The sequence below is a fragment of the Glossina fuscipes genome, unplaced genomic scaffold (assembly GCF_014805625.2).
Source record: "Glossina fuscipes isolate IAEA_lab_2018 unplaced genomic scaffold, Yale_Gfus_2 174, whole genome shotgun sequence".
NCBI lineage: Eukaryota > Metazoa > Arthropoda > Insecta > Diptera > Glossinidae > Glossina > Glossina fuscipes.
Genome location: NW_023998517.1, coordinates 415,762 through 431,562, shown reverse-complemented (window position 1 = coordinate 431,562; position 15,801 = coordinate 415,762). Strand labels below are relative to the sequence as shown.

At 34.0% G+C, this 15,801-nt stretch overlaps 1 protein-coding gene across 15 annotated transcripts in view; it reads left to right on the top strand.

Moving 5' to 3' along the window:
* Window positions 1–15,801, top strand: part of LOC119641713 (protein lap4) — a 309,554-nt gene that overhangs the window by 48,008 nt on the left and 245,745 nt on the right. For 14 of the 15 annotated variants that reach the window (XR_005247877.1, XM_038040526.1, XM_038040525.1 and 11 more), the window contains exons 8-12: window positions 3,367–3,441; window positions 9,252–9,457; window positions 10,621–10,929; window positions 11,002–11,090; window positions 11,156–11,454. Coding sequence is in view for 14 of the 15 variants with exons in the window: in XM_038040526.1 (XP_037896454.1) it covers window positions 3,367–3,441; window positions 9,252–9,457; window positions 10,621–10,929; window positions 11,002–11,090; window positions 11,156–11,454 (978 nt within the window). In the remaining variant the exon portion in view is untranslated. The remainder of the gene's footprint in view (window positions 1–3,366; window positions 3,442–9,251; window positions 9,458–10,620; window positions 10,930–11,001; window positions 11,091–11,155; window positions 11,455–15,801) is intronic. The other variant, XM_038040514.1, reaches the window with a different exon arrangement.

Genomic DNA, 15,801 nt, shown 5'->3' with positions numbered 1-15,801 from the left:
AAATTTAAACTTAAAGCTCGACTAAAATTTTTCAATTACTATAATCATGTCAGGCAGATCTATCAAACCATAAGCGTTTTCTGTTCAACTTATTATTTAAGCAGAACAAGTGTATGTACATACTTATATATATATATATATACGAGGTGTGTTTAAAAAAAAGCAAGATTCGAAAATCAATGCAAATTGGAAAGTCACCTTATTTCCCAAGGCGAAAAAAGTTAAAGCTATATTTTTATGCCTAAAACACGAAAACCCAGAAATTAAAGGTTTACCGGCGTCTAATCTTTCTTTTGGAAAAATTTCTGCACAAAGTCATTGTCTATCTGTAAGGAATTTCCTATCAGTTTCATGTGCTTCGTTCAGTCTTCTTAATACAGCATTTTTCTTTCAAAGGCAAGCATATCAAGTTCGTACTAATGGAACCTCGTAGGCAATAGAAACTAAAAACTTTTCATAAATATTTCTTTCACTTTATATATATTATGTACTTGCATGTCTTTTGGTCATAGTACCTATAACCAAATTATTTTCCATCATTTTGTACAATATTTTGCCATATTTCTGGCAACGTTGCGATACCATGTCGAAAGAACGATATCGGTTTGGTAGATATCCATCGATCCATCGACCCATTTTTGGGCTTCTTCATAACTTCAAAACCCTTGCCAGCCAGGCCGTGTTGCATCGATCTGAACAAGTTATAGTCAGAAGGCGCTATGTCTGGCGAGTACGCTGGCTGCGATAAACTTTCGCATTCGAGCTGCAGCCGTATTTTCTTGACAAGTCTTGCAACGTACAGCAGAGCGTTGTCATGCAAGAGAAAAACTTTGCGTCTGTAAACGCTATTGCTGGTCGTTTTTGCAACAGCACACCGTTTAATTTGTTCAAGGAATATCGATAGACATCTGCAATAACAATGCCATTCGGTTTTGGCAGCTTGTACTACACCATACCTTGCTAATGCTACTGCATCCGCCATTTTATAGGGATCAAAACTTTACGCAGGATTTGAGAGATAATTTACATTTCAACAGTAGCCTACTTCCACTCAAGTAACTCCCAAGATCTGATTTAATTTTTAAAAAATACATTTTACTCTTAAATAGGGAATATGATCCCTAAATATTTTTATTTTATATTTCTCGGTAAACTTTTCAACTTCTCCTCGTACATTCTTTGTACAGCTCGCATCCCACTTTTAAGTGCCACAGACAGAATAATAAACTTGATTCAAAGAAAAAAAAATAAACCACTTACAAACTTACTTATTGGTTTGAAAATTGACATATACAAACGTATGTATATAGATAAATATATGTATAAAACTTTATCTACGTACGCGCATAATGACACAAAAAAGTTTTAATCGCTATCGTTGTAGATTTTCTTGATATGGTGATTTGTATGCGAAATGATAGGCGAGCTATGTATATACTTATGACACGTATATGAAATTATGGGCGATAAGATTAAATAGCGCTTCAACTTGGCATAGCACTTTAAGTTAGCATTTGTGTATCTATAGATCATAGATAGATACTACGCATAGATATGCAATGAGTGCAATAAACACATTACGAAATTTTTTTTTAAATTTTTTATTATTTCATCACAACTAAAAGTCACAGTCACAGGCACTCATTGGCCCGCACATCAATAAAAATAAACTTATCTTTAAAGTACATTATGTCTTTTTTTGTATTCTTTAAATACTAAACACATTCTACGAAATATTTATTCTTATTCATTCTCTATACTTACCACAACTGTAATCAAGGATTTCCTCCGTCATTTCGTTGCATCAATTATCGATTCCTTATAGAAGACTCTAACGGAATAAACACAAAGAAAACGCTTTAGTTGGTTGTCATTAATTGCTTTGGAAATGTTTTTCTATTAAATTTCCGAAGAATTTTTATTGAAATTCAATGAGAAATTTATTACTTCCCAGCTCTTCTAGCCATGCTTGAGAAGGAGTTGTATCCATATAGTGAAATTCAAATGTCTGTAGATACCTAGGGCAAGTTTTATAGTTATGAACTTTTTCTGCAATATATAATGCTGGCGAATAGTAGCTCGATCAGTAATTCCTGGGAGAAAACAAATATTTTTTTTTCATCGATGCTGTTTGCTTCAATGGTGATAGGATCGCTCAAACGCGTCCACATCGGGGCGAGGTGTTCTTTGCAAAACGAATTGTCCAGACCCTGGATACGCACTTCAGTTTCTGAAATGACTTCATCATTTGATTCAAGTTTATTCTCTTAAGTACCCTTTTGAGATTTACAAACAGATAAAGGCGGCACTGCGGCCAGATATGTAGGACCCAAATAGTGTAGGTAGGGCAGCAATTCGAGCTTGTCATTAATACTTTTGTCACACGGCAATTTCGTTGTCCACTTTGCAAGTATCTTTTTCACCCAATTACTAACTACAATGTCAGCTATCTCTCGTAACTTCGTATTGACAATTAATGCTTCCTATGTCACCATCTCTCGCCTTAGTGCTTTTTTTTTGTTAACGTTTCATGCGTAACAACTCCTTTTAGCATTATCGGTATTCATATGACGTCGTCTAAACTCTGCAATCTAGCGAGAAATCTTGTGCTATAACAATTTCCGAGTCAATGCTAAGTTTAAGTAGTTGTTACTTCCCCATCAACATCCAGAAAGGTTTGATCAACACAAGGAATTCGGGTTTTAACAATGTTTTTGAAACTGAAAATCGTCAGCCATGCTTCAAATCACAATGAAACTTTTAGCGGCATCGCTTGAGTTGTTCGCCAAGTTTCAACCAAAATTCCTATGAATTTTTTTTTGTTATGAAAGAAGATTTGCTGGTTAGTTCCGGGACTTATTGACCAATGAATTATATAAAGTTTTGTAGAATTGTCCATGTATCTAACTGAAAATTTCAACAACGTAAAACATGCCCAGCGTAGTTTATGCCACAAAAAGGAAAAATTGAAACTTTACGATGAGCATTCCAAATTGTGTTTGAAGTGATTACAGTTTTATCATTTCTTTAGAAAAGCTAACTTTAGTAGTAAATTTTTAAATGTATTTTATATTTTATCTATAAGTCTTTGTTTTTTCTTTTTCTTTTTTTTTTTTCTAAATTTAATACTTCTTTTTTCTTTTCTCTTACCACTACCACTGCCACTATATATGTGTATTCTTGCACCATCATCATCTTCACCACCATCATTATCACAATCCTATCACTATGCATAACAAAAAAAACAAATTGCAACAAAACAAAAACAAAAACCAAAAAATTCATTAACGTACTTTTACTCTGAGCCTGTGAATACTTTTAAAACTAAAAAACAAAAAAAAAAAAAAAAAAAAAAAAAACGCTTAGATTTCCCACCGGGTCAACTTTATAGATCGAGTGAGAGATTTGATTCGTCGGAATTCCATAATTATCAACAACAAGGTTTGCTTTATATTGAAATATTGCTTATGTTTTGCGAACATTCTCATCTGCTTTTACTAAAAATTGTATGCGTATATATAAGTATGTATGTATGTATGTATGTATGTATGTATGTATGTATGTATGTATGTATGTATGTATGTGTTCATAGTTATGTAGATCGATAAACTATTAACCACGACTTTTTTTTTTTTTTGTGGCCTTCAATGAAGGATTGCATACAGTCTGCTTGTTTATACTAATATTTATGTTAATTTTAATATGATATGTGTAGTTAATTAATGATCCTAAAGCTTCATATTTACGTTTATGATTGAGTTTTATTAGAATTCATAATTTTACCTTCAGGAAATACATAATTAACGTCGACTAACAAAACAAAATTATTTACCGCTTCATCATTATTAATTAGAGTAGACCAGGTGACTGGTAAGCGCCACTATGTAAGCAGTACTTGCGACACTTGTAAGATGCATATCACAGAATTTCTTAATCTGCGTAAAAGAGAAAAAAATCCGCCAATTTATAGCGAATAGTTTCCTTAAGATTGGAATTTTAAGTCGAAGTAATTTCGTCCATATCTTCAGATTCTAAAAGATTAGCCAATAAGTTGTACGAATGGCGTATAGATGTCAAAACTATTGACGAATCCATATGATTTTTAGATAATACTAATCCTGAAACGAAATATGTCAAAATTGCTTGACATTCCGAGCAATTGCTTTAGAATTTACAGCTTATTTAGTCTCCCCATTTTTCTTCGTAACTTTGAACGGCTTGCGAGAGTTACTGTCCGCTCGGCTGAATACCGATTTGATTCTGGAGTGTAGCGATAAATCCACGTTTTATCCATTGTCACAGATCGTATGAAAAATTCTTTTTTGTTCACCTAAGCAGTATCAAACAGCGCTCTCTGAACAGTCGAAACCTTTTTATCAAAATTGAGCACTTTGAACAGACCTTTCTCATGGACAAACGTTCATGAAAGATAGTAAACACACTGCTTCCCGATGTCATTAAGATGTCACTTATCTCATGTAAACCTCACTTTCCGATTTCACTTTTTTTATGTTTTTAAAGCAATCGCCGAGTTCGGAAGAACGAAGCCTTCAGCATCATCAGTATTCATACGACGTTGTTTGAAATTAGCAAACCACATACAAATTTACCTTTTCGACAAATGAGAGTCGCCACAACACCTCTCGAGTCAATGCAAATTGTGAACGGAATTTTTTTCTTATCAAAAGGACAGGTTTAATCAATAAATTCAAAAACTCCGCTTGCAAACTACATAGGTAGTCCCACTAAACAACTATAATTTGCAGGGTGACGGTCGGAATGTCATAAATATTTTGACACATTTCATTTGAAGGCCGATGCGATCTAAAAATCATATTGATTAGCCAATATTTGAGGATGTCTGCGTGACGTTGCACAAACTTATTGACTGATGTGTTGTGATGTGTAACTGTCAAAGTTGTAACAAGGAAGAAAATTACATTCGGTTGTGGGCGATATCTTCATTTTTGCAAACGGGAGAATGTTTATATTCGGACGGAAAGGTAGACTATGCTTAGGTGCATTCAGAATTTGAAGGTAACTAAGAATTTATACTTTTGAAGCTTGCTACTATATATGTAATATTAGGTAGGCGTGGTGAATTTTTCCCTACACTACAGCATAGTCCATAAAATATACGTTAAAATCTTTGTAGCTTTATCTACCGCAGTTTACGAGCGATTACCAAAAAAATTAATTTTTTTTGCTCGCCTTGAAAAACAGAGGTGTTCTCAGTTTACGTGGTACTGCAGGCGTGTTCTTCGATCGATTTGGCCTGCTTTCATTAATTAGCAACCTTTTGATAAATTTGAAGACGATAGTTTTAGTTTCGCAGCGAACGGATACCTTTTTTAAGACAATTACACTCGCTTTGAATTGAATTTGGAATATGATCACGAAGCGGTTTGTTAATTGTGGTCAGGTCAATTTGCTTGGTGTAAGAATTTTGCAATGCTTTCCTACTTTAAACAAACATTTATGGTTCAGAGAAGAAAAAACCACTCTACTTTCTGTCTTTATAATTTTTAATATGATTGTATATATATATATATATATATATATGAAATATCTGTATATATAAGTAGAAACATAAGTAGATCATGTAAACTTTGTCGAGAGAATGTGTATACAAATCAATAAAAGCCGTAAATTAGATTTCGCAGGCATTAGATGTGTGTATATATAAATAAAACTGTGTGAAATATAATGGAAAATAAACAGAAAACGTAAGTTTGGCTTACAACGAATATCAAAAATAGCTCTAAAAATAATTTCATATTCAATATTCACATAACAAATCACAAAAATAGTTTCCAAGTAGATGGATTCATCAACTCCTTGTTCGGTGGCTTCATCAAGCCAAAGACAGACTAAAGTGGTTAGGTAAGAATCCTGGTCTGTGAATACAGTGCTATCTCTAAAAAAATGCTAATACGACCATACTTTGCTTCTGCTTCGAAAGAAAATTTTTATGAGATTCCCTATAGAAAGTAAGAAGCAGTCATTAAAAAGTAAGTTCTCAGTGTTTAAATCCATCTATAAGAAAACCAGCGTTGCTATTCGATTTTAATTCTTGCATCGGCCACCATATAAATCTGAAAAGTTTGGTATTGAAAATAGAGAAAGAAAAAAAACGACTACCGAATAAGTGTTACGTACGAGTAAGTACTCAGTGTTTCAAAGCCTGAATCTATATCCAGGGAAATGTAATTTATATTAAATTCCGTAATTTTTGATGTTTTTGGAGAAGCTTGTTTTAAAGCGAACGTGCACAACAGAAAAACCAATTAGTCTGAACTTAAAAGAATTCTTCCTTTCATTTAACAAACGCGGAAGCATTTTGCTGAGATTATTGTTTTGCATATAGCAATGAACTATGTGCCATTCCAAGTGTGTGACAAAGTTAATCTGCTTCCAATTTGCTATGGCATTCGAGAGACATATAATATAAAGTCGTAAGATAAACAAATTGCAAATTCAATTTTCACATCTCTTGCACGTGCAATTTGAGTCTATTCGATAAATCTTTGAATTTCTAAATTGATTGAAATTTAAACTAAGCAAATTATGCTATCGAGATGATTTGAATTGATTTATGGCATCTGAACCACTTGTTGCTTATGACTGACTGACCGACTGACTGACTGCTTAGTTGAACAGAGAGTTCGAAAAAAAAAAAAATTATGAAAAAACACATACCTGCGGTAAGAAAATTAAAGTGGAAAGAAGATGTCAAAAGACATGGCATGCTTTCCCACATTTGATGCTATTATTATGGTTATTGATACATTAGGCAGATGTGAAAGTTAGTCACAACAAATCAATCAATCAATCATTGTTTTATTTGAGATTATTTTCTATTAAAATTTAAATTTAATTGAATATTATTAGAAAATTTTTGCGAAATTTATTTAAATCGTTACGAACGAATGAATGATGAACCATTTTCTGCGTTTATTTTTTTAATATATGAAGCAGACGAAGGCAAACCGTGAAGAGATATTTTATTTATTTCATTTCTTTTCGTTTTGCAGCAGCATTGTTGTTTGTTCCATTGAAGTAATTATAAATAATAAATAAAAATACATTTAAGCAAAGCGTTGTTAGCCAAGGCTTTTTTTTTTGCTTTTTTTTTTTTTTTTTGCAATTCGTAATGACGTCATAGTTGTGCCATTTTTATTCCATTGTGGAGGCTTTTGTTTAATTTATTCGTCAGGCGAAAATTCTTAAAAATTTATGGCAAAATTTGTTTACAAATTTACTGAAAAGGACAAAACAATTCTTCATATGAAGGTACGCGAAGCCTCGAACATCAACGAAATTGAAAATATTCGTAAAAGCGGTTTTACGAATAGATGAAAGCCAAGTTAGAATCGTTGAAAGATTTGAGTCTGTCCGTTTTTTGGCTTACTAAACTATGTATAGTAATTAATTAATATTTCTGAAATGTTCTCGCTCCCAATTGATTATTTATATATTTACATGAGTTACTATCGGGTTTTGTGATTTAATATCCACGCCTTAGAAAACCTGTAGAAAAGTTATATTCGGTCGTGGTCGAATCTGTTATACCCATAATCAACTAAAAAAAAAAACGAAAAGAAAAAAAATTTTCATGTTCTATAACGTTGAGGGGGCGCAGTTGCTTTTTTCCTATTTTCCGACTAAAAATCGAAGTTTGTAGGGCGTGTGTGTGCCATTTTATAAGTGTAAAGCAAAAAACACGGAAAGAGAACTTGCTTACGGTTTTTTTTTGCAAAGGCGTACGGACGTAGAAGTCGTGTCCTTTGACCAGTTTAGGTCATTCCCAATTCTGTCATTCTTTTACAAATTTGTAGGCGATATCTTCGATTTCGCAGACGAGAGAATGCTCGCCATAGATACTACAAAGTTGAGGGCAGTCGGACAGCTGATAGACGGACATGTTTAGGTGCGTTCAGAATTTGAAGGTGGCCCAAGAAATTATAGACTTTATGGGTGTTTTTAAAGTTGGGTTTTTCTTATATTGGGTAGGTAGGTTTTGTACAGATACTTCAGCATCTTCCATAGAGTATATGTTCAAATTTTCGTAGATTTATCTCCTACAAAAAAGTTCAGGACCTATTATTGTCCTTCGGGCTTTTCTCTTGGCTACACAGTCAGCCCTTTCGTTGCCCTCAAACATCCGAACGGCCAGGCATCCACTGTGCCTGGCCTAGCTAATTCAGTTTTTGAAGGCACTCAGACACAAGCCTGGATTTTATCTTTCGTCCCTTTACGCACTTTAAGGCCGCTTGGCCGTCGAAGTGTAGGCCGATCCGCTGTCTCCTGCACTGTCTTCGTAAGCATTCAAATACACATACGGTGATAGCGTAGACATCTGCTTGGAATATGGAGACATTATGTCCAATTGGTATGACATGATGGACACGCTGCTGCCCCCTCGGTGATGAGTATAAAAAGATATATAGTAAATTTATCAGCAAAAGCATAATTTGTGTAAACAAAATTATACGGGACCAATAAATATTTCTATCTCGGTTTAGAGGTGCTTATTAGTTCGCTCATGTGGCGGTTGTCTGCGCTTGATGTTACCGGCGTCAAAAAGCGTGAGATAGAAAGTTGAAATTTATTTAAGTAAATTCGCTTAAGTAAAGTTTGAATAAGTGTACCGGTAGATCGAAGCATCACCAACAAGATCAAAGATGTGAAATATTTACGAAACCTGTATAGAAGTTGAGGAGAACGTTTCATCCCGCTGGGGAGAAACACGCTCGCAATTTAAGCGATGATATTTATACCCTGTACGGCTTACACTGTCTCTGTACTAAAAATACTCGATTGATTTTCTTTCACCCATAGACATCTTTGAAATGAACTAAAGTTTAGAATTTTCATGATGGATGATAGCACTGAAGAATCGCCATAAAAGGTGAACATAATTTTCTTATCGATTTTATATTTCGTTGCTACCTGTAAACGTAAAGTATTTACGCCCGCAATCGTTCATATTTGTATAATAAAGTAAAACACAATTTAATTACATAAATGATTATATATATTAACGAGAAAAAGCATTTCAGCCACAAAAAAAAAAATTCATTTCCATTGCATGATTTATAGACCTATTTATTATTATGTTTTAAAGAATTTTTGGTTTTTATTATTTATTATTCTTAGAATAAATTTTTATACCTAGCATGACGTGTTGGTGAGTTTTCCATTATTTTAATTTTTGTTTTCTTCTCCTGAAATTTTTCTTCTGTATACAGCTCGTGAACAGGAAACCGATTCGGAGGATTGGGACTCAAGAACACATTCGGTAAGATTTTCGGATGTACCAGCGCAAGATAAGGATACGCCATTCATCCGCCAGAATACGCCACATCCCAAGGAATTGAAAGCCAAAGCTCAAAAGCTCTTGGCTAAGAGCCGTCATGAGGATACATCGTCCAATTTGGATACATTAAATGAGGAGGTAACTTCAAGTTTAATAAATTTCTTTAAAAGATTTTGTGCAGAATTCGAAGAAAAGAAGGGATAAATAAAAAAGAACTGTTTCGTAATATAAGAAATATATATAAAGCATATTGGCATAGACGGTGCTAGTTATAACCGTAAATGAAGGAATATATGCATAGGTAACATAACATAGGATTATTATTATTGCTATATGTTCACATACTCACCGAATTCGTGGGACCTAGTCTATAAAATACTAAGCTTAATTGTAGAAACAGTTTCAATCAGTGCCAAATCCGTATAGGTGTGGTAAGGGTAAAGCATCTTCAAACAAGATCTTGTTATTTTATTACCATTTTATTTTTTTTTTGTTTTAATTATACGATCAATCATTCAGGCGATGTCCCCTACTGCTTTAATAGGGTGACGAATGCAAACGAAGGCGAGGAAAGAGAAGGAGATGGGGAAGCGGCCGCATTGATTGATTAAATTAAAAATTGATTGAGCACATTAAAAAAAGAAAGTTCTTAGGCACGGATTCAAGTCAATGAAAAATCTTTTTTCTTTCTTTGTTTTTTTTTCGCATCCGAGGCCGTAGAGGATAAGTGAAATAATGTTTTTTTTTTTTTTTTTTTTTTTATTATCACATGGTTCGGCACCGCGTTAAGAAAGTATTAAATACGGTATACTATTTCCATAAATTGTACTCTATGGCGCTAAAAAGAGTTACTTTTCACGAGAAACCTTTAATGCGAAGGATATCTGCCGCATAAGCCTTATTTTAAAAAAACCTATATCAAAAAAACTTACACCAAAAAAACTTGCTTAGTGGATGTGCGCCCCATCGATAAACTTTATGTCTTTACCAACTTAGCAGCACTCACTATCACTACAACCAAAGCAAACTCTACCCTTAGATGGCGTAAAATATGTTGAAGTACCACGCGGGCAAATTTATTTCTATCCTTTCGGTCATTATTTCAAACCCACGTGGAGAATAACTACTTATAGCTCTCTTTATTTATTAACAATTTCTTATTTAACACTTTATTTATTTAACATTATACTACATACTACAATCTTTGAAATATGAATTTTCTTTAAAAGCACACACATACATACATACACAGACATTCGATTATTTTCTGTTGTTCACTTTGCTTTATGCTATTGTTACAGAAGCTCAGGCAAGAAGTGGAATTAAACTCCACAACAGTGGAGAGTTTAGCGATGACACATCCCACCAGCGGGGATGTTGACTTGGGAAACGCAGTACTGCAAGTTAATTCCGAATTACCGTTGCAGCAACAGCAGCAGCATTTAGCGATGGCACAAACCTCACAAAAACAACAAGAGCTCTCTAGCGAAAATTTTGGAGAAGAAAAGTTTCAACAATCACCAACGCCAGGACAAGTTGAAAATGTTTTTCCCAATCTAATAAATAACAATAAAGATGATAATGAGGAAAATGAGGATGATGATGATTATGTAAGTTAAAAAAATAATTAAAATTTCTCGAAAAAAAATTGCAAACATTTTTTTCCTAAATTTAATTAACAGGATGAATCTGATCGTCATGTTGGCTTTCAAGTTGCAGGTAATGAAGATGACGATGACTTCCATAAAAGGCCACCCAAATTGCACAGACGGTAAGCATGTTGAACTCTACATTGTTACGGATGTTATTGTGATTGCATTTACTTTCATTTCTTAGGGATACTCCTCATCATTTAAAAAATAAACGCGTTCAACATAATCTTAGTGATAAAAAAGCTCATGAAATTTTAGCGAATGCTTTACATCAGGAGAAGAAATATCAACAATTATCTACTGTGCAATCACCGATTGCTGAAAATCCAGCTGCTGAACAATATGAACAACAGCAGGATCAACAAAATAACAGTGAAGAACGACATTTATTTGAATCTTCCTTATCACCTATACCACCAATAACAGCTATTCTGCAGCCATCTGCTTCTCAACCAGCAGTGGTGGCAGGTAACTTGGTAGAGGGTGAGTACAAGAGAAGAACATTATTTGGCGATGACTTCACAACCTATGTTTAAATACGTTTTCATTACCTTACGTCCATGTCAATGCAAGTCATTTCTCTGCCGGAATGAATAATTTTTATATTTGTATTCTTTAATAAATTTGAATTTGTATTTTGATACCCATCACCTCATCCTCATCATCAAGACTGGAGATGATTTTCATTTTGTCAAAACATTTACACACATCCACAGCGAACATCTTCAGAGACCCCATAAAATATATCTATTCTTCATCAGTATCAAATTCTTAACCGATTTCAACATATCCGTCTGTCTGTCTCTGTAATGTCTGTAGCAAACATTCTCTTGGCTGCAGAAAAGAGAGAGACAGGCTATCGACTTTAAATTTGGCAGAAGCATTGGAATTTCTTGCAGGCAGGGTATTATTGAAAATTGTCCAAGTGCACGCCTATAGTGTTTACGTAAACCGAGAACACGCTGCTTCAGAAGATAGATATACAAAAATTTGAACACACGTTCTACGAGCGAAGGTGTGGTGCAAGTTATAGTGCAGCACAATGTTATTTTTTCCCAATACCTCTATAACGCTCAGCAGCAATCTTCAGAAACCCCATGAAGTATTTAAGATCTCTCTTTGAAATTCGGATTGCGCCTAAACATGTCAGTCTGTTCGCCTGTCTATCTGTCCGACTATGTAATATCTGCAGCAAACTTTCTGTCGTATGCAAAAATGAATCAATAAGTCAAAGGATTCACTTACAGCGCCCACACGCCTGTGCAACAAAATCTGGGAACACCTTTGCTTTTCGTGTTTTCGTCATTTTTAGGATAACTGTGATGGGTATAAAAGACTCGGTCGGAACCGGATAAAATTTGATTCAATTCATTCAATTTTATTTTTATTATTATTACTATTATTATTATTATTATTATTACTCTTACTACTGTTGTTATTACTATTAACTACTAATTTTTATTATTATTATTATCACTATTATTATTAAAAGCGGGTTTTCGTTAATTTTTTTGTTTTGCAAACTTTTTATATGTGGGCGTGGTTGTTGATAAGCTCAATTGCTGTTATTGTAGACTGATATTTAGTTTCTTTGCCGAGGTTTCTTGGATAAAGGTAATATTTTCACAAAATAACTATTCTTAAGTGCGAATTCTGTAGAACAGGTTGAAACTAGGCAGACAACTAGAATCTGAAATACCTTATAAGCAGGGATCGGAAAAAAGGCAAAAGGCATTTAAATCTTTAGTGAAGAAACGGTTTCATTAATCAAATCGCGCAATTATAATAAGCGAATACTTTGGAACTTTCAGAAATATAAAGGAAAGATAAGTTGATGTGGAAGGCATTGAAAATGACGCGGATGGCCTTCAAAACAAATCTTCATTTGCAAATCTGCATTTGTCATCACACGAAGTAAAAAAGTACGAGTCGATATGAAAACTTAAAATTTCAGTAAAATATTGTCACCTTCAAATCACGTTTAATGATGTGTGTTCTTTAGAATATCAGCAAGACTGATGTAAATTAAAAGAAAAGTTAGTTAAAATTTTTTGACATAAAAGTTATTCCTTGTGAAATGTATAGTAGGGGAACCGTAAGTAATCTTCGGTTATAGTAAGAGAATGGATGGTGTTGGCAGCAGTGATTGCATCATATAGACTTACAAAACGGCCGATCAAGTGCTATAAAGAGATATCACTTGGTAGATATTAGATTCTTACATGGATGTTGATCATTATTTCACTTGAAAAACGCGTTCATTGCGAAAAATTAGTAAAATGCATTTTCTATTATTTTCTGCAAATTAGTCGAAAGAGCGATACTGGTTTTGCAGCGGCCCAATTCTCGACCTATTTTCGCACTTGTTCAGCATTTTGAAACCCTTCGCCAGCTGCATCGATCTGAACAAATTGTGATCAGAAAGCGTTATGGCGGACGAGTACGCTGGGTACGACAGAGCTGCAACCCATTCAAGCTGCAACAGGGTTTTCTTGACAAAACGTGTCTCGTGTAGCCGGCATCATACAAGAGGAAGAGTTTGCGTCTATTGGCTGCTATTGTTGTTTTTGCAATAATACACCGTTCAATTTGTTCAAATGACGCCGTTAGACGTCAGCAGTACCAGTTTCATTCGGTGTTGACAGCTCGTAATACACTACTCAGCAAAATTTTATTGGAAAGAATATTCTGCTTCGGTGTGAAGGTGGATAGCTCTCCTGGACTAACTCATGACTATCTGAACTTGGAATTGTAGACACATTCTTCATCGCCAGTTATAATATGCTATTCTTTTTTTTGCCTGACAAGCGATAAAACCGCGATGTTGAAACGGTTCGATATGGCCTTTTCACTCCATTCGTACAGTAGCCATCATCTCTCCCTCCCATTGGATCATTTTCCGTCTAGAAATAGTTGATCTTTCAGATACTAAGCATTTCTTGGATACTTTGGACTGCGTTTTCGTCTAACTAGTCTTGCAAATCATTGTCTTCGTACGTTTTTGGTCCTCCTTGACGTTCTTTATCATTGACATTACAATCACCACTTCTAAATGTTTAAAAACAAAACCGACAATTGGAATATGATGGAGCAACATCATCATAAGTTTCTAAAAGTGTTTAATGAGTTTCGGTAGGAGATTTCTTCAAATCAAACAACAAGAGTAATGAAAGTCGAAAATGCATTTTTAAGCATTCCATGATTACAGCGAATAACTCAATAATACCAAATGGAAAACTACTATTTTATGTAGGGAAAGCTCAAACTCATCACTTTTAACCGTTGCGTACATACTTCGCATTACTTTACAACTTTCATGAACAGATATCGCTGATCAAAATACATGCAAGCACGTAAATAACATTTTTTTTTTTTTTTAATATTTCTTACTTGTAGATGTTACTTTATATTTTTTGATAATTTTTAAATTTTCGATAACAAACCTTTCTCAACAGTAAGTTATTCATTTTCGCTCTACTTTAATTTCTCGTAGATTTTATTATCCGATCATTTGCATTGCCGTAAAGATGTATGCGTGTCAACGCTTGATTTTAATGACGCACTGTATGAGGAAATTTTAACAAGTGAGAAAATTATATTCGGTCGTGGCCAATTCTTTTATACCCTTTAAAGTTGTGTTTAAAAAAAACCAAAAAAGAGAAAAAAAAATCAATTTTCATGCTCTATAGTGCTCAGAGTGGACACGGGTGATTTTTTCTGTCCTTTGAAAAGTTTAGGACATTTTCAAATTCTTTTAAAAATGTGTAGGCGATATATTCATTTCCGCTAACGGGGAAAATCTGTGCCACAAATACTGCACAGTTGCGCAGACAGACAGATTGGAAGACGATGAAACAGATATGTTAAGATGGGATCCAGATTTGAAACTGGCCAAGAATTGATCTATATTATCGGGTTTTTGAAGCTTGTGTCTGCGCCTTATAAAGATATTAAAAACAAAATTCAGTTTTGATACATTATAATATTGGGTAGGCATGGTCAATTTTTTCCATTATTATACAGGTCCGAACACAACGTCCATAGAATATACTCTCAAATTGTTGTAGATTTGTCTGCTGAAGTTCCTGAAGTAAAAAACTACGTTTTTCCTTCCCTTTGAAAACCAGAGATGTTCTAGACGTGTCCTTTCACTGGTTTCGCCGATTTTCAATACTAATCTGCTTGCAATTATATCCAATGTTTCTGCTAAATTTGAAGTCGATTGCTTCATTTTTGGGACGAGGACAATGTTTGCAATAGACGGACAGACGGACATGCTTAAATCGATTCAAAATTTGATGCTGATCGACAATGAATATATTTTATTGGAATTATGTAGCTTTCCTTTCGTAGTGGTAAAGGTTTTAACAAAATCAATATACCACCTCATCATTCATTGATGGGTATAAAAATAAACAATGCAGGTAACTGGTTAAGTGGCAGGCGATATTGTTGCACTACATTCCAGTTTAACGGCAACAAGTGACAAATGCCTTTCGTTAGATTATTTACTTTTTATAAATATTGATTTTTCTCATGACAATGTGACCTGAAAAACAGGAAAGTGTTTTTTGCGGAGGGAGATGGCGATATTAATAATTCCTATTATGGCATATGAATATTTATCGCATATGCAATCTAAGTCCAAGAATTTTATTGTTTGCTATTTCTTATCAAACAAATAATTTATTGTTACTGTTAAGCAGTTAGATCATTTGTTTTAGTATTTTTTTTTTTTGTTTTTTTCACTCTATCTATGAGATCCAGAAATATGCGTTCAAAGCTCAATAGAGTATACACCCCTTTGGTTAGAGAGAACATATTATTATA